Source organism: Cariama cristata, unplaced genomic scaffold (assembly GCF_000690535.1).
Source record: "Cariama cristata isolate BGI_N322 unplaced genomic scaffold, ASM69053v1 scaffold2612, whole genome shotgun sequence".
NCBI classification, from domain to species: Eukaryota; Metazoa; Chordata; class Aves; order Cariamiformes; family Cariamidae; genus Cariama; species Cariama cristata.
In genome coordinates, this window is record NW_009601989.1 from 99,722 (window position 1) to 125,740 (window position 26,019).

A 26,019-nucleotide genomic window follows, 5' to 3' on the forward strand; every position below is an offset into this window, starting at 1 on the left:
TAGGGATAATGGCTGAAAGGCCTTCTTATATACCTTTCTCTTTAAACACTGGTATGTATTCTATGTATTCCCTTCTGCTCCTGTATTTCTCCCAGGTATTTGTGGTCACCGTCTGGAGCGTGGAACTGTACATGGTACCTCTGGCTCTGCTGGTGCTTTTTGCATACAACTTCTCCCTCGTCACAACTGGGAAGGTCAACAACACCCAAGATGCCCAGGCAAGTATAGTGGCAGTAACATTTCTGGCAGCCCCAACTTGAATTTGCCCTTGAGCAAAATGTCATGCATTTTAATTGTATTAAGCTACTTGTGTAGCTAAACAGCATTTTTATTTTGAAGTTTCTGAAAAGAAACCTCAACCCTCTCAGTTTTCATGATTCAATTCAAGCAATAAACTATTCAGAGTAGTAAGAGGAGACGACTAGAGTGTATGGGAGGGGGATTTCACTTACTAAATAACTACAAACATTTTTAAGTAAGTTGAATTAAGAAAGACTTACAAAGTGACAATTTCCTAAAACCCATGCCTCTACTGCTCTTACACTTTGCATCACACTGATTCATGATTCACAGAAGAAGAAAGTCGATAGAAGCCAGAAGAGATGTTAGTTGTTTTCAAACCTTGTCCTGTGATCTAAGACTTTAAGAAGACCTTATTCTTCCTCCCCACCCCTCACTTCTAAATGACAATTATTTTTTTTTTCTCCAGAAATTTAGCCTTCAGTTTTTTAACTTGATCTGGGAGAAAAAAAAATTAAATACAGAAATAATTACAATACATGTTCTGTTTTTAAATGTGTAATAAGTACTGTAATGAAATACAGGCTGAATTATAGCTTCCTTCTAACTTTTGATAAAAAGATGATTCACTCATGAAGAATACCTTTACCCAAATGAATGAAGTGGATTTTACACAAAGAAATAATATCCTAGAAGTAAAAAGGTCAATAGCTGGTTTATTAGTTGCAGTGAGAAAAGAGCTGCTCTTAGTTCAGTTTTCATCCGTTCCCAAGTGGGAAGATTGTTAGAAAATAGGGAAAGTTGCATTATCCAGACCAGGACATAGGCTTGATTTGAAAACATGGTAAAAGAAATGTTTTTCTCCAATTTCAGCCAAGTCCAGAATAACATAGAAAGATATTGTGTCTCTTCAGTGACTGTTTCATCAAGAAAATGAGAACTTCCCATGTGGAAGAATACCAGGCAAACAGGTGGTTTTGGTTTTAATACGAAAGATGATATAAAACAATAATAACTTACCCAGGAAAAATTAGAATACCTTCCAGCACCCATCACTCATCCTGTGGCAAGTTTGTTGCGTGTTCAAGTGAGAAGGGTCTCATGTAAGTCAGCAAAATTGAGCAGTACGTCATTTAGGTGGATATTACAAAAAGGCTATATCTGAAAATGCAGGTTAATTGTAGTAATACTGAAGAAAGGTCCATTAGAAAGTTGGCCCTTTTTCCTGTCACACATCCTCTGAGCATTACGATGCTGTGAAATTCAGGGGTGCGTTTTGCATAAGCAGAGTTACACATCTGTCTGAGTGCTTTGCAGGATTAGGATCATATGGAACAAGTAGTCAAAGTGCCTTTAATATTACCTGATTTCTTTTTTATGTATGTCTGTGATTCTAACCATCTGTAGGTCAAAAATAGACAATTGGATGCTACCTCTATTCACATCTGTCCTGCAGATGAGAAAATATTTTTTTAAAAATACTGATGCTTTTTACACAGTCATTTATTTATTTTTCAGTTCTTCAGACCTTGGCTGCATGTGTACTACCTTTGGTTTTTGTGTGCCAGTATGCACGTTTCATGTATGTAGAGGAATGCAAGCAACAGTCTTTGCAAAAGTGGACCTCAAATTCTCTCTGATTTCTGTGCTATAAAATGGGAATAACAGTATTAACCTTGTACACGTGATCCAGTTGCCAGGAGGCTAAATTCATGAATATTGGTAAAACGGTTTATGATTTACAGATGGGGAGCTTCTATGGAAATGTAAACCATGATCAGCGTTAATTCAGCTGCTCAGGGTATTCCAGAGAGCCAAAGAGTAAATCTGGGTATACGAGCCGTCAGTACTTTCTGCATACTAGGTACAACTGCTTTTCTGGGGGGAAAAAAACCAACCTAAACCAAAACAAAAACACCCAACCCCCCAAAAAAAACCAAATCCAAACCACCTTTTTGTTGTGGTTCTTCACATTCTTTGCAAGTTTGCTGTATTTAAACTTGTAGTACACAGATTCAAATGTACCTATTAAATGACCAACAAAAACTCAGATGACCCTGTTAAAGGCTTAGCTTATTAAATACCTGGATTGAAAACCAAGTACTCCTAATTTCAAGCCTTAGCCAAGTCTTTTGTTTTCTCCCCTACCTGTCAGCATAGAAGTTAAAGGGAGGAAATAATGCTGCATAGAATTCTGACTCTGATTTGTGAGACTGATTATGTTCATACTAATGTATTTTCTAAAGTCTAATGTTTCAGTAATGGCCCTAAAGGAAGGGAGCAGTCATTGTAGCAGTGAGGATGGAACGAGTTGAGTACGGAGTTCTCAGCCTTGACATAGCAGCTGGTTCATTTGTCAGACTAAGAACAAAGCTGTTTACAGACAGTAAAAGTTGGCAGTGAATTTGAAAGCCTGTTGCCTTCAAACTACTGGACACAGCCACTAATGCTTTGTTTAGACTTAAAATTTGTATAGGGTATTGCATGCTTTGTTCAGGATATCATAAAAAAGAAAAAAGAAATCCTTGAATACAAAATGTTGTTTCTGAAAGGTGAAAGTGGAGGGGTTTTTTTTGATGACTTGGAATAGAAATGGGAGAAAACTGTGTAATGAAATGTTGTGGAAGTATCATAAGCTTTTTGAACATTGTCACTGAAAAATAAGTGTAATGTTTTGTAATATGGACATCTGCAGGAGCTTATGGGCTTGGATGAAGATGAGGATGAAGATGATAAGGTAAGCATATCTCATGATTGTGTTAGCTAGAATCAAAAGCAACATGGGAGAGCACAAACCCACCATCCTATCTCCATGAGATCTTCATTTATTATCTGCATTAACTGGGAAAACAATTGTTACCAGTTTGCTGATTGGAAAATTTGAAAGTATGAAAAGATTGGTTTGTGTAACATTCCATAGCGGCGTTACCTATGCGAGACCTCTGAACATTAGTTGAATCTGAGCGGTCCCTAGTTTGTGCTTGAAATCATAACAGGCACATATTCATGTATGTGCACTTAAAGATATGTGTGTGGGTCGACAAGGTGCAGAGACATGCACGAGTGTGTAAAATCCCCCATCATGTGCATTTCGAGTGTTGGATGACGTTCTGTACTAATGGCTTTCCCCAAATGATTTGGCATTTCCATTTCTGTAGGCCAGAATTGGTGTGATTTGTGGAAGACTGGTTAGAATTTTTTCAGTGTTTCTTTCAGAGCCTGGGAAAAAGAAAAACAGTTTTAGTTCATCGACTGAACTGTAGAAAGAATTGGAATTGGCAAGGCCTGTTTTTTATTTTATTGGAGTGTACTTACTCATTCTTCTCACTATGAAAAATTCATTGGATTTTTTTTTCAAGTTTATCAAACCACAGTGACAAATGATAAAAGGATTAGAGGGCATGACATATGAAGAAAGATTAAGAGAACTTAATATATACAGCTTTTAAAAACATAAGTAAGTGAAGGAGGATCTGATAATCTATAAATACTTTAAAGATAAAAGGTGAGGAATTATTTAACAAGCAACAGCATGCAAAGGCACATTAGCTGTTAGGAAGAAATGTTCACTAGGCAATGTGAAACTTTCAGATTGCATAAAAAGTTAATAAGACTCTTCTTGAATATTCTATGTTTTAAGTGTTACAGTGAAATTGTTGATCATTGAGAAGTAAATCAATGCCACCGTTAGCAAGTGCACCTAACTATTCCACATCACAGACACTAGAATTGAAACTCAACAGACGAGTTGATGAGAATAGTTACTTAAATTTAACCTGCTCTTCTGTGATGGTTATACTTTAATGAGCAACCAGAAATCCGTCAAAGTTATAAAGTGAACTTTAGGCAATCTAGTTGAATTGCAGGTTTCTTACAACACATAATAATTGTTTAAATGTTCTTGTTTATAATTCACTGTTTGCATTGTAAAATTGGTCAATTAAATAGACCAATACCTGGAACTCATCAGAAGTTGCTAAACAGAAGTTGCATCTTTCTGAAAAGAATACTGTATATCTCTAAAAGGCGATACTTCTTAATTTGTAAGTACCCAAGGCAAGACACCTGAAAATATTAACCCTACATCTTATTTGTGTGATACTTAAAGCTGTAACTTATTCACTGGAACCAATCCCATTTACTTTCTCCTTTTTTAATATTCCTCTTTTTCATTTGCAAGTGCTGAGGTGAGGGGGAAAAGAAAAGTTAAAATATATTAAATAGGTATTTAATCCTCTGTTTCCTGTGCTGTGCAACAGATTCATTGCTGCAAAGCCAAAAGTATTCTAGGTTACATTTACCCTAGATTTAACTTCAGTGACTTTGTCTAAATACAACTGGGTCACTTAAATAAGGTTCTAATCACTTTGCATTTTTACCATCATCAACATCCCCCCCTCCCCTCCTCCCCCCCACTAAAGAACTTTTTTATCATTCTCTTTCTTGATTTCTTTTAACTAAGTATGCAGGTTTGGGAAGACTCCTGAGAGTCAATGTTGAGCTGATGATGATTTGGCCCTACCATTTTGTAATCAGCGTTGCCTCTATCTCCATTTCATGCATGAACAGTGACTCTTTGAAATGGAGAACTGGTGACACTGGCTAAAGCTACTCACAGTAGACACCTCCATCAAGCTATCTCATCAAGATAACACCTTATATCCCAACATTACAGCAATAATAATTCATACTTTGTATTAACTGATATACTAGTGTTATGGGTCTATGGAATTCTGACACAGAATTACCAGGAAAGAGAATTGCCAGCCACTACATGTGTCCCATGGCAAGTGCTGTGCAGCATTGCCTTAATGTCTTCATCCTGTCTTGAGTGTATCCCCTTTGCATCAGTCATGGACCATGCTTGCACTCTGATGATTTGCATCTCTAAGCACATTAGGTTAGTCTAAGTGACTTTTCCAAGTCCGAGGGTGGCCAATGCTCTCTAGAGAGAGTAAGAAAAATGTAATTTTATGACATTATCTCATGGCAATGTCAACATTTAAACAGACAACTGTACTTTAAAAACAAGTCTGTGTATTATTTTTTTCCTCCCTAATACAAGAACTCCTAAAGTTGAAATCTGCTAGTTGGGTCGTGGTATACGAGGTCACTGTTTCTGTTTCCTATCATTTGCTGTATCAAAATGCTCACACACATAGCCTTTCTGGGTTCTGCTGCATGTTAGACATAACAGACCATGCTTCTGGGAATTGTAACACGCCCTCTAAGAGATGAACTGTTTACAAATTATAAATACACAGACACTTAGTTCAAAAACCCGAGTGCAGATTAACTCCCTCCACCTAAACTATCTGTCTTAAATGACAGGGCTTAATTGCCAACTCCCCCTTTTCCCCCCCTCCTCTCCCATCCCTAAATACCAGCGTGGAGGACTGTAAAAGATAAGAAAGCTCTGTCCCTTTGGCACAAGCTCTTTGGTGGATAAATGCCTTCTCGGATTTGTGCCATCTTGGACACAGAGTTCAGGCTGCGTCGTGTCAGCTCTGGGGTCTGTCAGGCTGTCTGAGTATGGATTGTTTTTAAATTACATCACTGAAACATCTTTCGCCTGCCAGTAGAAAGGTATAGACAAGTTACATGCAGCTCAGTGTAAGTTGTCTGATTGTTGACCATTTCTATTTATTTTACTTTTTTTTTTTTCTCCTGTTTTGACAATGACTGTAGAGCTTCAAGAGCAGACAGTTACCCCATTGAATGAGTATATCATAGCACCCGACTGCAAAGAGTCTTGGAGTCTTCTCATGATCTTAAGTTGGCTGGATAAAAGTTTGCATCTCCTCCAAAACAGACAAAACTGAAATTACTACTATTTCCAGGTCTTGTAACTGATTCAAAAGAAAATCAGAGATCAGACTAAATCAACAGCAATTCCTGTTTTTTTTGTTGGTTTGGTGGTGGTTTTTTTTTTCTTGGAGGGTTTCTCTCCAGTGGTGAGCCAATGTAGCCCTGCTTGGCACTAGTCGAAAGGATCAGATGACACTGTGGTTTTAAGCCAGATTATTTGGCAACTTCCAAGAAATGTTTAGTATCTCATGTGTTGGGAAAAAGAGAAGTGGGAAAAAATCCCCAAAGAAAAATCCCATGTTTCTAATGTAGGAAATTCTCTGTCAAAAATAGGTACCAAAAATATACAAAGTTTTACGAACACAATTCAAAAAGACTCCAGCTGAACAAATTAAAGTCAAATTCATCCAGTAGCAAACAGCTGACATTTTCCATTTGAGTTAGATTCAGCATGTGGAAACCTTCCGTATGGATCTTATTTGTACGGGTGGATTACGATGAAAATTGCATTAATTTTCTCCACAGTAAAGGTCAATAATTGAAACATGAACCAAGAGTCTATTGTGTAAGATGCTATATCCCCATACTTAGGAAAGGTCATTCAAGACAATATCATCTCATTGTTTTCTTCCCTGGAAGTATAAATAATTCCATTAGTTTTTCTTTTTCTCTTCAATACAACAATTACCATATAATATTTCAACATCTCCCATTAAGATTGCTGAAGAGAAATGATGGTAAAGACTTAAAAATACGCTGTGATACACAGGGTATGTTCAAACTAACAAGGAGCACCCACCTTCTCCACACAATCATGGGCAAGATCGTGTCCTAAAAAAAACCCACAAGGTGTGTGTTTGTGTAGATGTGGACTGTCTTAAATTGCTCTTCTTTCTTCAGTTGGCTCTTTGTGGCTTCTCTCTCACTGCTTCCTAATGAGTCTATGCACAGACCATGAATACCTTAGTGCTGGAGAAACCTGAGGGACAGATCCTGCTACTTGCCTGAGCTATGCTTGGTGCAAAGCTGGGGGATGGGACGCTTCTAAGCACACATATTCATCTGGTCTTGCAACTATCTTGACTGAAGTGTAATACAAGTTTCCAGGTATCACTTAAGACACAATGATAGCTTCTGTAAGTTTTCTCCAAGCTTCTTATTAACCTAATCAACTTCTGGTTAAGACAGAGTGCAGAGGTTGCTCTGCTTGTGCTTTACTCTTTGCTTGGGAGCCTCCTGTGTACAAGAAACTGGAAGATAAATGGTCTATTGTTGTTTCTTATTTACACTGCAGCATTGTTTAGGACTGCTCTTATCCGTAGGCATCCCACAAATTGGCACAACCCTTGTCTCAGCATCATGACCCACCCGTTCATAGGTTTAGAAGTAATGGGAGAGGGAAGTTGAAAGGAGGGACTTGCAGAGGACTTTTAGATATCCTGGGGACTGTGATATGACTCTCCTCACATAGAAACCTTAGCGACCCTGTGACAGTCTGAAATTCTCCCTCTTGCCCTGGAGGGAGGTAAGCCAACACACTAACTTATCTAAATCTCTGGAGAAATATTAAGTTGCACTAGGCAGGTCACTGGACTGAGCACATAAACCTCAGGGAGTTCTTGTCTCTTAAAAGTTCCAACTATTTAAAATGTTGTTAGAATTTTTTTTGAATTGGCCAGATGTATGAATAGGTCTATCTTTCTCCTACCCCAGATTGCTAAAGATCATTACCTAGATTATAGATGATGATCCAGTAGTTTTAAGTCTAATCGCCATGTGATTGTTCTTAGGTCTTGTGTATTTCCAGGAGAAAGCACTTATTTTGACCAAAGTTGTTTTATTTCCCCTTCCCTTTTCTAAATTGAAGATGACTGATGACTTTTTATCTCCATTCAGGCTGCTTTCTTGCTTCTTATGCACACCTTCCTCAGCTGAATAGCGTTTTATTTTGTTGCGACTACCAGGATTGCTTTAAAACTTGCAGCAATACCATCGGACTTTGGGTTCCTTTACATATCTGTGAAAACATGAGCAAGTACAGAAAATGCCTATTAACCATCCTGCATTTCAAGCCTGTGCAGAGAGAAAGCAGCAAAGTTATGACCTAAGCCTCTCCACGTAAGCTTTTTCTTGGGTTGGACTTAGGAGGCTTTTTCTGGTCCTCTATGCACAGATGAAATTCATCTAATGTAAGCAAAGAAAGTGTAAGCATTGCTAAACAAGGCATGAAGTGGTCATCTTCTGCCTTTTAGCCAGCATTACCCCAGCCTCGGCTGTAGGATGATGTGCCATTGCTTTTAAAATGTGTCCTTTTAAGGCCAATCATGCTCTCCTTCATAGCAATCTGAAGTGATTCTATTGGCTCTGGTGGAATTATTCCAGATTTCACACCTTTTTAACTGAGAGCATAAATTGACCTGTATGTGTTGCATTTCCTCTATTTGGTAATTATTTCAAGTACACTCAGATTCGCTAAATTTCCACAGCCAGGCAGGCACATTTGCAGCATGGTGTTAATAAACAAAAAGATCCTGTGATGCACAGTTTCAGGACTGCACAAGGCAGTTGCTCAGAGTTTGGCAGCCATCCTCTCCGGGTATCCATCCTCCTGGAAGTGCCGAGAAGCCCTCCTTGACACGCAGCAGACATTGCAGCACAGGGCAAGACAGTGACTCAGCAAGGCAGATTGCTGGGTTCGTTTCAACCGCCTTTGGCTCTCACCGAAGGCAGGATCCAGTTCAAGGTTGCTGTGGTGACTATTTTCAAAGCTCTGCCTGGAATTCATTTTAGCTACCAAGAGAGACTGTCTGTCACTCCATGGCTACCACCTCCCACAAGAGCTTCATTCTGCTGCTAGACTGAAGCTGTTAGTGAAGTGTTCCCTGCAGACAATAGAGGCCAGTGGTCTCCTGTTTATACCCAATAAAATCTTTTCAGTTTCAGAATCTCTTCATCTACGAGTATTTTGGCCTTAAGATGTTGTTTGGCACAGGTTTTGCTGGACACCGGTAAGGTCAGAATTTTGTAGTCTAGCACAGAGAAAGCTGCAAGTTTAAATCCAACTTTGGTTAAGTCTGCTTTTCTCTCAAAAACTAGAGCATTTTTAAAAAAAAAAAAAAAACACCAAACAAAACCCACAACAGAATAATAGTGGAGCAAAAAGGCATGCATGCCTGAGCTTTTTTCCTTTCTTTACCCTTTCCATCAATCTTGTTTGTTGCTAATACACTGGGGAGTTCGTATCCGGTACATGGGGTAAATTCTGGTAAAACATTGCCCTAATGTGCTTGTAGCAGCAGTGGCATAATGAGATACCTAAGAAAGCTAATCCTGAAAGTTAGGCCAGCCCAGGGATAGGCAGACTAACTCTTTGAATTTCTGAAGATATTAAAGAATTTCATTCCTGACTTAGTTGCCTGTATCTTGTTTTCTTCTTCCTTTTGCATTAATCCCTATTTATTTTTTCGCCTCCCCTTTTCCTCATTCTTCCCCCAAGTGTTCCTCAGCTTTATATATTGAGTTTCCCTTGGCATGCCAAAAATCTGCTGATGAATACCACTTGTTTGAAAGTTTCATGCAAGATTTCTTTTTGTGCGAGTGTTTTATATGAAATCCAAGTGAGCAAGTATTTAGAACTTACTTGTGGCTTCAAGCCTAAGTTTTTAGTTGTGTGCGTATGGTATTTGCAATATACATCAGAAGTACACTTAGAGAACAACATTAAAAATTGTCTATGTGTTTGGAGTATTGCTTACTGGTTTGGATGTATCTAGAAGAAAAATATCTGAAAGAGATTTTAAAAAATAAGTAACAGCTTTTTTGTAAAGAGGAAAGCTATTAATCATTGAAACAAATGATCACAAGAAGTTAGAAGATCTCCACCATCCAAGTTTTCAATTCAGTAATGGATGCTTTGCTAGAGCAGAAGCAGTAACTAGTGTTGTTTGGTCTTTGTTGCAGAGCAGATGATTGATAATTTTTGCCTTCAATCTCTTCCTCCATAGGTCTTATGATTTTCCCTTGCAAGCCCAGCTCTGACAATTTTAGCTCACTCATCGTGAATTGCCACGTTAATTCTGGAGATGTCCTCTCCTGGCCTGCTGCATATTTCACACACTTTTGAAGTCTTTGGCATTGGAAGGACCTCAGTTTTGCAGTCCTGTGACAGTTTCTTTAGCAACTGCCCCTGAATGTCTGGGAGCAGCATAACATTGTGGAGAAAGGAAACAAGATCACAGGGCTCTTTGAGCGCATTTATGTGTCCGGTTTATTAACTTACATATTTCAGAAGTAAAAATATCTGGAAGCACCTTTCATTGAGTACGACAGAGATTTGATGGCTTCATTTACAAGTTTAGGTTGATGTACATTAGGTGGACACAAAAGACTTAATCTCTGAATTTGCTGGGTGTTGGGTTGTTTTTTTTTTTCTTCCCCCAACATGCTTTTGTAAGACCCTTTTGTGGTTTTGTTCAGGCAATTAATGTAGAAATGAAGATTTATTAAATCAGGATATGCAAGGAATATTTGAAGTAACACATTCATTATATAATTAATTCTCAGTTGTATATTCATTTTGATGGAGTTAATTCTTTTGCAGAGGATGAGGACTAGTTTTGGTCCACCCACAGTGCTGTAGTCAGTTAAGAAATAAAGAAGACAAGGCCTTGAAGGAATAGAAGTTTCACGACCAGTTTTAGGAAAAAAAAAAAAGCCGGAAACAGGCAGGATATTTTATTTTTAATTCAAGAAAAAGCTTCTGAGCTGTGTTTTTTGAACCATGGGTATCCAAATCGTGTTTTCAAGCAGCATATAATATATTTAGTCCAAAAGAAATTAGAAAGGAATGATACCTGAGGAGGATGGCAAAAAATTATCTGGGTGGGACCTTGCACAGATGGGAAAGTGTGTTTAGTGGAAGATGAATTTAGGATTATTTTCTGCATCTTCCACAAATATGGTAACATTCAAGTATAGCTTTCTGTTGTCCATTTACTAATAAATATGGACTAGTGACTGTCATCTTGACGGACTACGAACTCTCTGTTTCCAACTGTGTTTTGTGAGGTGCTGACTTCAGAAAGCATAAACAGTACTCCAAAACCTAAATAATTTGGAAAATTCAGTTTGTTGTACTTCATTAGTTTGCTTCTCTCTTGCTTAGCCAGTAACTTAATCATCCTGTAGATGTATTTAGACTGCAGGTTTCCAGAACAAAACAATAATAACAAAGATGAGACGACAAATTTCCAGGATTTTCAAATGATTCTGCACACATACTGCAGTGCGTACTGCAAGGGCAGTTGTTTGCCCGTTTCACTCTCTAATAACTGATTTCGTTTACAAGGCTTTCTAATCCTAGTCTGTCTCTGTCTTTTCCTTAGTTGGGCATATTTTGTGTTATAAATTGAAAACACCATTGTCTAGGGGTGATTTTAGCATGTATGCTAGGTAAGAATATGCATATAACTGTCATTATGTCCTAGGAATTGGTAGTTTCTGTTTTATTTTCTTAGTCTGCTCGGTGGCTGCATGTGAAGTTATATTGTATTGGTTAAACTGCATTATCACCACATTTCTAAGCTCAATCGAAGACGTGTGAATGAAGTCAGCATGATGCAGATAGAGCTGACATGATCTTCCTTGCAGCTCTGGGTAGCAAGAGTAGGCTTGCCCTGGAATATCACTTTATCTGAAGTGGTTTCTTTACCCCTCTGTCTGAATTTGGACAGAATTAAATTCCCACTGGCTGGTTCTCCATGAACTACTCCCCAGCTTCTACTTCCAAATTTGGTGCAAAAAAGCCATCTATGGCTAAGGGACTGTTGTACCATTCTAGTGAGTAAATAGTTAAATATAATCTTAATGTGTCATTTACATTTGAGCCTAACAAGGTTGTAACTGGAGTTGTGTGAAAATGACTTTTTGGTGCTATTTTCACATAAACTGACTATTTATTTATTTATTTTGTTCTGGGGTTATTTCACACCCCAAGGGTTTCATTTTTGTTGGTTGTTTTATTAATGTAAAAATACTCATTTTCACACCCAAATGTGTGATTATTTAAAATGCTGCTTCTATTCATTGTGCACTCACTTGCAACCTAAAGGCAAATATTCAAACGTCTGGGGCTTGATAACTCCATGGTGGTTTTGGCTGGCTTTTTAAACTCAAAAATTACTGGGAAGAGAAATGGGCAGTAAGGAATTCAAAGGGTTACAAGGGCTGTACTGTCATGTCTGCTTCTCAGCATCCAAGGATGGTTCACGCATTATTCCAGCACACAACCATGTAAAGCGGTTCCCTGTCTCAGGTGCATGCAAACCTTCTTACAGCACGGTAGTGCCAAAAGGCTGTAGCAAAGAGCCTTCACCTTTCTGGCCCAATGTGACTTCAAGTAGCCTCTGACCCTGTCTCCTGCATGGAGAAATTATGTGGGTTCACAACACAGAAGCAGGATTGCAGCGGTGTTGATCTGAGTGTCTCTGACCCTTGCTTACTCCCACCCACCTTTTCCCTCGCCCCAGCCAGTGAGGGCCACAGAGAACATGGATGCAATGTGTGTTTTACCAGCATCTCCTCTCTCTGGGCACTGACTGGTTAAAACACAACTTAAAATGTCTTTTTGCTAAGTTGAGCTGATTTTGGAGTGTCTAAATGTGATGTAAAATCAGTGTCCAGGGCTCTGCATTTTGTAATAAGTGAATGTTTTGCTGATTTCTTGCTAGAATATCTGCAACCACACCAATTTGCATGCCTGTATGTGTGTTAGATTGCTGGCAAAGAAATGCTGAATGCTGGTAATTGTATACTGATTTCCAAGGCTGATTTAAGTCATTTTGATTTTTAATTCATTCTGTGCTTCCTTTTTATTTCTGCACATGTGTAGTAATGTCCTGTAATGTTGTTGCCTAAAATAAGCAGTAAGAAATGAAGTTGTGAGATGGCTGCTGTAAAAGGAAAATGACATTTTTTCCTTTGATTCTTTTTTTTTTTCAGTAAAAGGTTTCTGTATACAGAATGTTAAAAAAAATATTGCATTCACTATCTTGCTGCTAATTTATATACAGAAAACAACATGGCTATTGGGAGCCTACAAAACTCAGAAAAGTGATATTCAGAAGTTCTACACAAGAATATTCTTGTTCTTGAGAAGCACTGAGCACCCAGCACTCTCATACAGGTCAACTTGTCTCGGAGGTGCTCAGCACCTCTTCTGGTTTGGCATGCAACTGTGTTCTTCAGTGAATGCCTGGTTTGAGATCCTGCAGTCGATTTGTGTTAGAATGTGAAGAAACCTCTCCCATGTGCTGAGGAAAAGGAAGAAAATGCAGGGATCTGTACGTCTTCATGTTAATTGTATGTGATAAACCCAAAGTGTGTGTTCTCCCCTTCCTTCAGTGATATACTTGAGTTCATGGATGCAGCAGTGGTACTGGGAATCTTACTTTCTTCATCTGTCTGTGAACCTGTTAGCAAATACTGAATGTATAAAAAGTTTTGGTTTTTTTCTGCTAGGAATCTGAGAAAAAGGGGTTAATTGACAGAATCCACATGGTCCAAGAGATCATCATAGCTGTTCAAAGCGTCCTAGAAGAAATAGCATCATTTGGAGAAAGGATTAAAAAGTAAGTGATAAATTTTCCTTTCTTAGCCGTGATTTGCAGTGAAACAGATACAGGAGGATTAAGGTGGAGTGAATGTCTTGCTCCAAAAACGGCTGTAAGGTGCAGCAGGAGAACCTGGCAAGTCCCACTGCTGGTTCTCTTGGAGGCTTTTATGCCAAAAACCTTTCTAAAGTATAGAGAAGAGGAGAAGCCATGTGCTCTACTGATGTAGCTCTCACATTTGCCTAGATTTCTAGTCTTGTCTGTTTGTGATGGGGTAGGGAGTCATGGTGCCACACAAGGGAAAATATTACTTGAAGATATGGGTGCAGAAGTATCAGGCATTTCTTTTCATTTCTTTCATAGAAAGTAGGTAGGAATTGATGGTTGATGTTGCCTTTCCCATGCCCTCCCTGTTATGGCCTGGTTACAGGGGTTACCAGTCACTTATTTCCCTGCCCAACACATCGATGTTCTCTCTTTACCATTTTGAGCTGTCTGCTTCCTGCTGGTGCCGCGAGGAAGCCTGAAGGGAGTTTTCTGGGTCTTGTTGCAAGGGGAGGCACATAGGGTATTCCTGACCTTACAAAGGAGGGAGGTGAAGAACCTAAAAAAAAAAAGTCCCACATACAAGCTATTATAACTCAATCTTTATTGGAGCTTAATTGACCCACATTGTTTTCTGTTTTGAACACAAAGTGATGGTTTGTGATCGAGCCACACTTTAATGAGGAGCTGGGTTCAGGCTAAAAATACAGCAAACGCATGTGCTGTGGTTCCACGCCGGACACCCCAGCTGGGGTGGAAGTGGCCCAAAGATGTATTCCAGTCTATGAACAGGGCACTGTTCTGCCCAGCTGCATGGCAGGAAGACTCAGAGCGCTTAAACACTATTAATTCTTGTATTCATTTTGGTAACAATGGTCTTAAAGAACACATTGGGTATTAATGTGGCTGCTCGATGTAATTTCAGAAGAATTCCGTTGTAACTCAACAGTAATGTACCATTAAAAAATTGCTAGCAAAGTTTTTTTTGTAAGTGACAGACTGAATTGTGCTACAGTTTCTGTCTGTCACTCTAGTTATACAATCATAGGGAGTTTTAATAGTTCAACTGAATTGAGCTGTTTTGCTATTTTTTCCTTTAACTTAAGCTACGTTGATTGATAACGATGGGTCCTCTCCCACCTATCTTTACTTAATATTTAATACATCTATTGAAGCTTAAAAGTAATTCTTTTAGCATCCTATTAATTTTATCTGTCAAGGGAAGTTCGTCTTATTTTATAGCCTACTAAGTGGCCCACATTCATTCTGTCTTCTTCCTACTCCCCGTCATCGTGATATGATGAAGTTAGCAGGCAGATTGTATGAAATAGAGATGCCCAGATCCATAAATCCACCTATGGACTAACTGGTGTTCATATAGTTAAGGTGTATCAATATTTGGTGCATGCCGTAGACATACGTCTTACAAGGGCACAGGGGAACACAGTAACTTCAAAGATGTGTTAGCAATAGCTGCTCACCTTAAGTCCATCGTGGGCTTACAGGTGAGGGTTCTGAGTGAAAGTCAGTCCTGTTTTGTGCCACAATGCTGCAAAAGTCTGAGACAGTACTAACTGAGCCTCTTGAGAGTGCTCCTCTTGGGAAATATCTGATGCAGAAGATGGTGGTGTGCAGAAACTTGGACTGCTGCTAGCATGCTATAGCTTACCCAAGACAGCCTCCTATATACAATGTACTAAGGAACTGTTGAAAACGTAAGGAAAAAGAAACAAATATGTATATATTCAGAGAGATTTAGATAGAATATTATTCCCTACTATTATACGGAGAAATGACTCTAACTCCCCTTTTAAGGTTTAGCATCCATCATAATTAATCCATTCCAAGTTATTGGCGGGGCTGAGTCTGGCTACTTGCCACATTTGAGTCGTGCACTGACACGCATCCCATGTCATCTCCACTGTGGCCCAGTGGAACCGGCTCAGGTGGCTCGCACCTGTGGCACGGCCTCGTCTCCAGATCAGATAATCTGCCCATGAATAATGGAGAGCTGACCGGTGAGCAGAGATGTGTAACAAGTGCGACATGCATAAGAAGAAACAAAACCAACTTGCTACATGCCTACCAAATTCACAGAGCTCCCCAGAGGCTATCTTCTCTTTCCTTATAATGGTATCTGCCTCTCAGATATCTCCCTTAATCTGTTATAGCATCCAGATGCAGGAATCTACTTGTCCACCTTCCAAAGGGTCTGCAATTTACAGTATATCTGAATGTGCCCAGCACTGCAAAGAGGCCATTAAATTATTATTGAGGAGCAGAATACAAGCAGTGTCCAAGAGCAGAAACATTAAGAAAGTTTTTTGGTTTTGTTTTTTTTTTGTTTGTTTGTTTGGCTTTTTTTTTTAACAGCACATTCAACTGGACGGTGCCTTTCCTCTCTGTCCTGGCCTGCTTGGTCCTGGCAGCAGCAACAGTTATTTTGTATTTTATACCACTGAGGTACATTGTTTTAATCTGGGGTAAGTACTCCACCATGTCTCCTTTGCATATGATAAATATAATATATGTCTACAGAATTAAATCAAATAAGCTTTAAATGGCCTGTTACACAGACAACCGAGTGCTGTTGCTTAGAGTTGAATAAATATGCTATGAACTTCCTAAAATTACCATTTTTCTCTCCCTGAGTGATCAGATGATTTGCTTTTCTTAGGGTTCTTTTTAAGTTTCCAACAGCACCACAAGAGCATCATTAGTCTAGATAATAGGCTACTGACAATGTTGTTATTCTGCAGGAGAGTAATTAGCTTCCTGGTGCTGGAGCACCCCCCAAGTTGGGAAGGGGTAGGAAGGAGTGGACATGATGTGTTTGCAGAGCTGGACCACAGAGGTCTGGACCCTGGGAGCCTTTTCGGTCTTTAACTCCTCTGCAATAAGGACAGGCAGTGCATCCAGTACAGTGGTCCAGCCGGAGGCACTGAGCATCTCTTTGTGCCACATGTTGGAAAGTATTTGTATTAAGGTGCATCACGAAGTAAGAGAAGAGCTTTTAAAAATGAAAAATTTCCTGATGCTGTTATGAAGAAGAGCGAGATGATCTTTCACGAAAGGAGATGGCATTCCAGCTGCTGAAGACTTTCTTCATCTCAAAATGGCCTTCTGTCTTATTTAGGGTGATAACTTTTATCTCAACCTTGAGGTAAAACGGCTGAGAACATAGTGCAGGTAATCCTCACTGAACCACTGAAGCTCAGCGCTAGTGAGGCTCCAGGCTGTAGGGACCCCTCGTCACCCTTACAGGGTTGAGCCATCTGTAGCTGTCTTGGCTTTCCTGGGTGCAGACAAGAGAGGGAATGAGAAGCTGGCAGTTCAAAAAGCCACTCTTGGTCAAAAAATAAGTGAAATAAAGGATTAAGTCAAACAAAAGAAAGGGCAAAAGGGAAGGAGAGAAATTGCTAGGAGTAAAAAGTTCAGTAACAGAATATTGCTGTTCTTGTATGGAAGACATCGTGAATACATGAAAACTATACATCCGTTCAACATCATCTAGACTGACAGGGCCTTCAAATATGATACATGTTAAACAACTACCCTGTGGCAAGGCCTCAAAAGACCTTATGGTATTTTCTGTTTTTTAAAAATCAGGTACACAGAAAATTGTGTTGGCATTTTGCTACAAGTATATGGCTTAAAAGCTGAATCTCAGATATGAAGCAGGTACATTTCAGAAAGAGGAGAAGACTGGAGCAGCCATCACATTTGAAATCGCTTTCAAGGAAACTACTGTGAGGTTTTGGACAGGGACATGATGGAATTGAATGCCGTATTATGATCCTCAGAGGCAACCAACATTTAAATTTTTTTGCTATTCTTTGAAATTAGTTAGCTGATTTTCTTCACCTAATGATCCTTTGCTTTGCTACCACACCTTTATGTAGCCACAGTTGCTATTTCTCGGTGGGGAAGTGGCAGCAGTAGGGTGTTAGTTGGCTGCATTGACACAAGGGGAGAGCTGGGAAGGGTGCTCAGGTCTCTCGCTTTTTCATCCTGGTCCATGAAATAGAGATGGTGCTGGTTGAGGGCTGCTCATCACTCCCTTTCCTCAAAGGGAGGAGAAGAGAAGACCTAATGAACTCCACAATAATATGAACATTACGCTCCCAAGGACCTTCCATCCAGACTAGGGACCACCTCTGACAGCTGACGCACAGCTAACTCCATGGAGGTGGGGAACACTGTTGCTGCAGTTAATAAGCCAAGTTATTCACCCTAAGATCAACATAAAGCAAAGCTTGTGATGAGTTTTTACAGTTTCCCACAGCATCATAATACAGCTAACTTGTCAAATCTGGCTCTGCAAAGAGAGGATAAGCTATGAGACGTGATGGGGAAGGGAAGCTTTCATTTTTGGAAGAAATGGAAGGAAAAAAGCCTTTATCCTGTCCAATTATTTTCAGAGCCCCCCAGTTCCCTGGGAAAGAGGAGAGGGAATGTCTTTGGTCACGTAGGATAGCAAATTTAACAGCAGTCTCAGCTGAAAATTCATGTATTCTCCCCACAATATCCCCCAGAATGAATGCATGCTACAATCTGTTTTTGCCATGTTATTGACAACAGATGATCCCCAAAGTAGAGAAATATCTTTATAAATAATGCCCTCTACTTTCCTCCAGGAGGCACTTGTGAATGATTCCACATGACAGGGAACACGTGTGTGGCTTTGAGTCCAAGGCACTGTTTTCACACTAATTTTTACTTGTGAATTCCTCTTCCCTATTTCACCTTGCCTGAACAATTTAGGACAGAGGGAATAGAAAAGGGTTATATTATTTTCTTTGCTTTTTATTTTTTTCCCTAGGCATAAATAAATTTACTAAGAAGCTTAGAAATCCCTACGCCATCGACAATAATGAGCTACTAGATTTCCTCTCCAGGGTACCATCTGATGTTCAAAAGGTAGGTAATGAATGACCACTGCCAGCAGAGGCAGCAAGTGGCACTGAGAGCAGCTGGGTGCTCTGCTTGGGGAATACGATGCCAGTGAACTTTTGAATAACAGAGATAAGGAATCAGGGAAAATCCACAAAGGGAGGGAGGGGAGGGTGTTAAAAGAGAGAGGAGCCAAAATCCTTTGTCAGAAGGGTAAAATGATTGCAGAAAAATTATCCTGAAAAGACCTACTTAAAAATGATCTGGAAAATCACCTGGCGTGGTTACTGAACTATGGTTTCCGTCACCTTTCTGCTCCAGTATTTGTATGGAAGGAAGAGAAAAATAGTCTCTTTGATAGAGATAACCATCCAAAAGAATTTGCTGAATTCTCCCTTGTCTCAAGATGGGGGGGCGGTGACATTATTTCTGTGACTTTGTGCTTGCTGTGGTTTTTTTTCACATCAGCTGTCCCTCAAAATTCTTCTTCCCCACCCACCTTGAGCTCCAGGCCTCCCTTGGACAATGCTTCCACTCATCTTTTTCTTCTTTTTCTTTAAAGAAAACCTTTATATGTGTATAAAATACTCTGCAGTTGATCAGATCAGTCCTCTACAATTATGGAATTACAACTTTCAATCTAACCAGAATCTATTCTCCCTCAATTTCAGTCAAGTCTCGTCTCTTCTCCTATTTCTTTTAAACACCACCACTGTCTTCAACAATCTCGCCTATCTTCCTGGAAATTATTTGAACAATAAGTCCTCTAGAATGTCAAGGTCTGTTTATTTCTCTTGGAGGAAGGAAAATAGTCTTGCTGGGTAATGAAGCCACACAATATAAATGAATATTTCTTTTGTTTTAATCAACTGGAATCTATGTCCTCAGGCCCTGATCCTGATGCCCTGGATCCCACCAACACTGTACCTTCCTCTGAGTCATGGTACTTTCACAGTGAGGTGCTGCTTATTGTGTCCAAGGGGATCACGGTCCCGCCTATAGTGATTTTACTCGGTTGGAGACAGAAAAATAATTGCTTACATGCAGTGTTGAGGCATTTGGTAGAAACAAGGTTGGAAAAGGTCTCTGGTGACATTTATCTCAAGAGGCCACCAGGTTGGTTGGGGCAGCTCTAATAACTTGAGAGAAATCTCGCCGTAGACTGATGGGAGAAAAAAAGCTAAACAGAAATTATCATAGAGACATTAAGCTTCAGTGTATTTTTATTTTTTGTCATTGCCCTTGTAGGGCATGCTGGATCTGCAGTGATGGTTTGCATATGCCCTTTTAGTGTTTATGTTTAAAGATAAGCTACTTTTCTATTTATGCTTTATTTAACATTTACATTTATAACATTTCCTTGAGTGGTTTCTATCATTTTGAAATCCTTTGAGTTCTCTGAGGAAAATGATAACCATTTTCTATGGGAGGAATGATAAAAGTTCCTAGGATGGGACAAACCTTCTCAGAGTTTTCCACCAGTACTAAAAATAGTGAGCCTGTGTGACAGCCGCATGCTCTAGTGAAAAGTCATCTATGGCAGCTCCAAACCCCTTCTCTCTGCTTTGTTTTACGTGCTATCAATGCATCAACTTCACTGTGGTACTGCAAGGAGTTAGAAATTACCTCTGTCTGTACGTTAGCCATTTACATCCCACATGTTGGACAAAAGACAGAGGAGAAGTGAAAAACATGGCATGTTCAGCAAAAGTTTCCCCATGATTTCAGTGGGAATACTTTTCTGTAGCACAACAGACAATTTGGAGAGATTACACCATCCTTGTCAGTTTATCACACATGTTTTAACCATTATATTGTATATGAAATTGTTTCGAAAGGTGGAGGCAGCTTTGTCCAGGTTCTATCTGGGAAAATATTTTCCTTTGTAAAAAATGATTAAATATGTTAGGATCCCAAGGTCTGTGTACGGTTTTGACAACTGTCATCTCACTGCGTATTGGGATCCACTTGAATTGAAACTCCTGAGAGAAGTTTATTAAACTTATAGGTTAATACCCGAAAGATAAGAAAAACAATTCCCAAACCAAAACAAACCCAAAAGATCTAGACTACATTGCTGAAATCAGGTAGAACCCCATGTATCTCATTAGAAAAATCTGCTTTTAATATTTTCGTTTCAAGAAATGATGCATGACTTCTCAAATCCTTCCTGCAATTAATCCCCCATGTTCCTGTGTTTAGAAAATGATTCATTACTTTTGAACCTTCCTTAGTTTCCCTTGGTTTGTCCTTGGGGAGCCATTAACACACACTGTAGTGAGCTAGAGTTACCTAACTGCAAACGTCATGTCTATTTGTTTTTACAGGTGCAGCATGCTGAATTGAAACCATACAGCAGCTCCAGTCCCATTAGGAAGAAGCGGAGCGCGCTATAGGATGCAGCACGATTTCGGAATGCAGCATCTCCCTCCGCTACCCTACGTGTGCACACACGCTTCCTCCCTCCCCTTCTTCTTACTTCAGAACAACACTATAATCACTGCCGCAGACATTTTTTTTTTTAAGACGTGATTTTTGATAAACACGTATCTTGGGTTGTCTTTTTTTGAGTTCTTTTCAGTATGGAGTCGTAGCCCAAATAAGAGCAAGGTGGAATGTGTGAACTAGTTTGTGGGGTGGGGAGGAGAATGGGAGAGGACAGTGGAACTGTACCTCTTTTTTTTTTTTTTCCCATTCAATTGTAGAGGCAAGGCTGGATGTGGCAGCACTCCCTGTTTTATGTAGGAAGAGATAATTCTGCTTAGTGTAGCAGATCAGCTGAGCTGATGTGAGGAGGTGCTCTGAACCAATTTTTAACATATCCGACAGATTTACATTAAGATATGAAAGCTATTCTTTTCTGAGTTAAATCACTGTGCCTAGAAAGGTTTAAGCTCTGAATTAACGAGTCTTTGATACCCATCTTCTGTTGAAGCAGTGTACATTTTAAAAAGTTTTTTATCATAATTAGCAGAAAGAGCTAGGAGCTCCAAGAGTATCTCAATATTTCATCCAGCACTTGTGGGTTTTTCTTTTTCCCTTTTTTTTTTTTTTTTTTCTTTTAAAGCCCACCCTGTGGTTAACTGTTTGGATACTGGAATCATCAGAGATCCATTGCTGGCAATGGATGCATGAGAACCTTCTGCTGTGAAAGGATTAAGAAGCTGTAGAAAAGCCTAACTCACTGACCTGAAAAGACTCTGTTGACTTGCCTTTTATAATTCCATCGCATCAGATATTTTCAGCATAGCTGTTTTCCTGTCTAAATCCAGAGGGGTCAACACTACAGATCCAAGAGAAAAAACACTTTATAGCCTTAAAGAAACAAGTGCTTGTGCAGAAAGAGAGCACAGTGCCCAAAGACGCTGTTGTGCAGTAGTGTGCAGGCTTTGGTCCACTGCTGATGTCTTCTTGGAGTCTTTCCTGGTGGTTCACAAGGAGAGGATCAGAAAGTGAAGTCATATAGAAACTGAGCAATGAAGAGACAGAAGGATGGAACCCGTTTTCTATTCTGAGGAGAATGTGATTTCTTGCTTATTTACCAGTCTTTTAGCCATTGTGCTTTTGCTTTATATAATTTGGATAACCAGCATTATTCATGTTGTTTGACTGGGGAAACTGAAACACAGAATCATATGTAAACCTGCTTAATTCTGGTTGAGAGTGTAGCCCTTGGTCCTTTAGGTGTTGTAGGATGTTGTGGGTGGGAGCGACTTGGCACCACAAGTCATCGGTAGCACGAGAGCGGCAGAGGTTAGCACCAGCATCCCCTGGGGTAGTTCACAGTACAAAGAAATAGAGAATCCTGACAGACAGGTTTCTTTTTAACAAAAGACGACTTTGGAAGTCATCTAAATAAAGGTAAAACGGGTAAAACCTTGCTTATGGATCAGCGATCCAAATGGAGTTGTGCAGCATGGTTCAGTAATGCAATCTTGTGGGCCTGTTGTGTGAATTTGAAGAAGGAAAACTAACAGCAGAGTATCTTCCACTGGATTATTAGCCAGAGTCAATGATTTTTCAAAAAGTTTATTTTTCAAAGTAACAAGCCCCGCTGTACCTCTGAATAAGGAAAGGTATGTTTTCATAGACTTGATTGGATAGCGAATGTATTTTGCTCATGCAAAACTGTGTGTAGCTGCAAATAGAAAGATAGAAAAAAGATTATCCTGGTTTAAAAAGGCACAAAAATGCCTCTCTGTGTGCATGTGTGCTTATGTACCCATGCATATACAGAGTCATATATAAAGAAGAGTACATGTATAATATATTTATAGGCGAGTGTGTGTGGGAAAATGGGTGAATATACGGATTTAAAAACTTTAAAAATGTTTATGAAAAATGCCAAAGATTCTAAAGCTTATCATCTTGCGTCTGTTCTTCTTCATTTTGTATCTTTCCCGGCATGTGTCTCTGGCTGAGCCAGATCTCTGCATGATTTGATTTACTTCAAGTTAATGAAGCTGGTTGGAAAAAGCCTTGCAGAAATTATAAAATCTCCAGTAAATCTCCTTCTTGTACATACAATAGATGTCCACGAACCTCCTTTGTTAAACCAGTTTCTCAATCTTCTGTGTAAACAATGCCTCATTGTCTCGCTTTAAACTATCATCTGGTTTATCATACTGTAGTCTTGTCATTTTGTAAGGACCAAAGTCAGACATATTTAAGTAGGCATGTGAGATCTGATCCTTAATTTGAATGAAAACATTCAACTACAAGAAAAATTGTTTATTTATTCAGAAGTTGGGACTGATACTTCAATAGTTGTTGTGTTTTCCTATAGATTTTTCCACGTGGAACTGATTTCTGTTCAGGAGACAGGGTGATGTTTTGGTTTTGTTGGGGGTTTTTTGTGTGGTTTTTTTTTTTTTTTTTAATTGTGTTGTTTTTGTTTGTGTTTGGTTTTGTGTGTGTAGATATGTTGTGTTTCAGAATAATTTGTATTAGATTGTTATGCTGCAGATATAGCAAATGAAGGGGTTTGGATAGTCCAGTACCTATGTAAGTTGTAACGAGCTCTTTGTTTTGATAAATGCTGTTTGAAATGCAATAAACATTTGAGGTTAAGCTGATGCTTTTAATTTGTCTGGATTAGGAGATATGTTTTCTATTCTTTGCAAAATGCTTACTGTGCTATAATATTTAGTATCTGACTAGGTAAGCAAGTACATTGCTTGACGGTGCAGTGCAACAACTAACGCCGACGCTAACTTAAAATGGAGACTTTGCTGCAGCAGGAGATGAGGTAAAGCCTTACCTGACCTGCTTACAACTATTTAGTGGGATCTCCTAGGCCCTGCCTAAAGGAAAGGAGGGTTATGGGCATTTACTGGATGCTCCAGTAATCAAACTCTTTATTCAGATTTTTCATTTGATTCTTGAAGCAAGAATACTAGTTGATAAATGTCTCTGTGTGTCCATTTGCTCATGCAAACTATCAGTTTTTACATTATTCATCTATTCAGTGTATAGCATGGAAATTATAAACTTACATTTTTAATTTACGTTAGTAATTTCAGTGCAACAGTATCTACATTTGCAGCCTAAAGTTCTAAGACCAGAAGGCATTCAGAAATTTAAATCTGAGTATTTTGAATGAATGTGGATTACAGAACCATGGAGATACTGGAATATGACTAAATATGTCCACTAACTGTACAGTGTGTAAATAACTGGATTTGTCATATATGTACAAATACAATATGTACTCATATTTGCCCAAACATAAGCTGCTGCCAAAGGTTGGTATCTTGAATAATCATGAATAGGACTGAGGACTCAGCTCCCCTATGGATCACTGTCAGTAAAATTCAGTCACTGAAACACCTTGTGGAAAGCAAGCAAACAACTGAATAAAGCAAAGTTGATGGAAATGTCATGCAGCTTTTTAAAGTTTTGTTTTGTTTTGTTTTTCTGGTTGCAAAGCTCCGATTTTAACCTTCAGCCATAGCCATTCCTCCCTCTGCTTCCCCCTCAGTCCTCTCCCGAGCCACCCACAACGCAGTGGAGAGCTCGGGCTCTGCCCTGCTGACCTGGGGTCCCGCCGCAGAGCACTACCCGGCAGAGCAGCCACCCTGCACCTATTTCCATGGGAAAGGGAAAGTGCTTGTCCCCTGGAAAGCAGACTGGCTGCTGCTAATTCACTGCCTGGGATAGGAGCACCAACAACCCCCTGAATTGGGCTGTCCCACTAGAAAACAGAGACTTGCCATTTAATTTCCTGTACTCTACATGGGGCTATGTTTTATTTTATTTTTTTTAATTTGGAGGGCCTGATCCCGCAGGCATTGCCACAAGTGGAACTGGAGTTACTTTCCCATTAGACTGCTATGTTCACACCAGGAAGGAATTTGGTGGCTCTGATGTGTTAAGAAAAAATCGACAGAATGCATTCTAATCAAACCTTAACCTTTAGATTCTCCGTCCTTTAAACTAAGCTGATAGACTGTTTGAGAAATGTTAGCTTTGACTTTAGAGACTATGGCATATGTTAGAAGTGAATCCTGTTCTGACTTAATATTGCATGTGTATTTTATCTGCAAAGCTACATGTGTCAGGGTCTTGGTGCATCTGCCCCTTCAGATCACACAGGGACATGGTAAGAATATCTGCTCTTTAGCATCCTTAAAGTTAGCAACTTGGAAGGAAGATGGGATACTACAAATGATTGTTAATCTGCTGTATTGCAGATGGAGTGTTTTAGTCATTCTCAAATTGGGGTAAATTAAGTGAGGTGAAATTCCATCATTTTAGGACAAAGTATCTGCCTGGCAGTTTATCAATGGTGAAGACCCTCAGCAACAACAGTAATTATATAGTTTAAGGAACATGTCAGTAAAAGATATGTTTATGGTCAATGTAAATGTTCACAAGCATTTAGAAATAATGTTGGAGTGAAAAAACAGCCTCTTGAGATTATAACATTTTTTATCTGCTTTGTGATGCTTTGACTTAAGACAGTGCAGCATTTCAAGAGAATTTAGAAGGTCATTTTATTTTGAATAAAAGACATACTCTTCTGACGTGAATCATGAAACTGAGCATGGAGAAGCAGGAGGCAGCATTCAGGTCTCGGTGTTTGCAGCAGCAGCAGCACCTGGGCAGGTGTGAGTTAAAGTTCTCAGTGTGGCTTTAACCTGAGGGCTGTTGATTCTTGTTGAATTTTATCTGAAGGAACATTGCCAATCAGTTCCTGCATGTTGGATTGAACACCTGCAATTTCCCTCTTGGCTGAACAAGATGGTATGCCCCTTTCAGGGGAAGAAACTAAGAGCCAGAAGACATGCTGGTGTAAACTTCATTTGCACTGATGTCCTAGTGCAACCATCCTTCTAACCTCTTGAGGACTTCCTTGCAGAAGAAGGGTAGGACAGGCTCATAGACTGAGCACATCTAGTTCTGGGTCTTCCAGGGCCAACTA

General features: G+C 39.4%; 1 protein-coding gene across 2 annotated transcripts in view; it reads left to right on the plus strand.

Annotated features, from left to right (window-relative positions):
• The window catches only part of MCTP2 (multiple C2 domains, transmembrane 2), a 102,867-nt gene extending 81,875 nt beyond the window's left edge, over nt 1-20,992 (plus strand). Inside the window, exons 17-22 of one of the 2 annotated variants that reach the window (XM_009710655.1) lie at nt 96-218; nt 2,936-2,977; nt 13,567-13,676; nt 16,077-16,186; nt 18,526-18,623; nt 20,924-20,992. In XM_009710655.1, the coding sequence (XP_009708957.1) occupies nt 96-218; nt 2,936-2,977; nt 13,567-13,676; nt 16,077-16,186; nt 18,526-18,623; nt 20,924-20,992 (552 nt within the window). The remainder of the gene's footprint in view (nt 1-95; nt 219-2,935; nt 2,978-13,566; nt 13,677-16,076; nt 16,187-18,525; nt 18,624-20,923) is intronic. The other variant, XM_009710656.1, reaches the window with a different exon arrangement.
• The last annotated feature ends 5,027 nt before the right edge of the window (nt 20,993-26,019 follow it).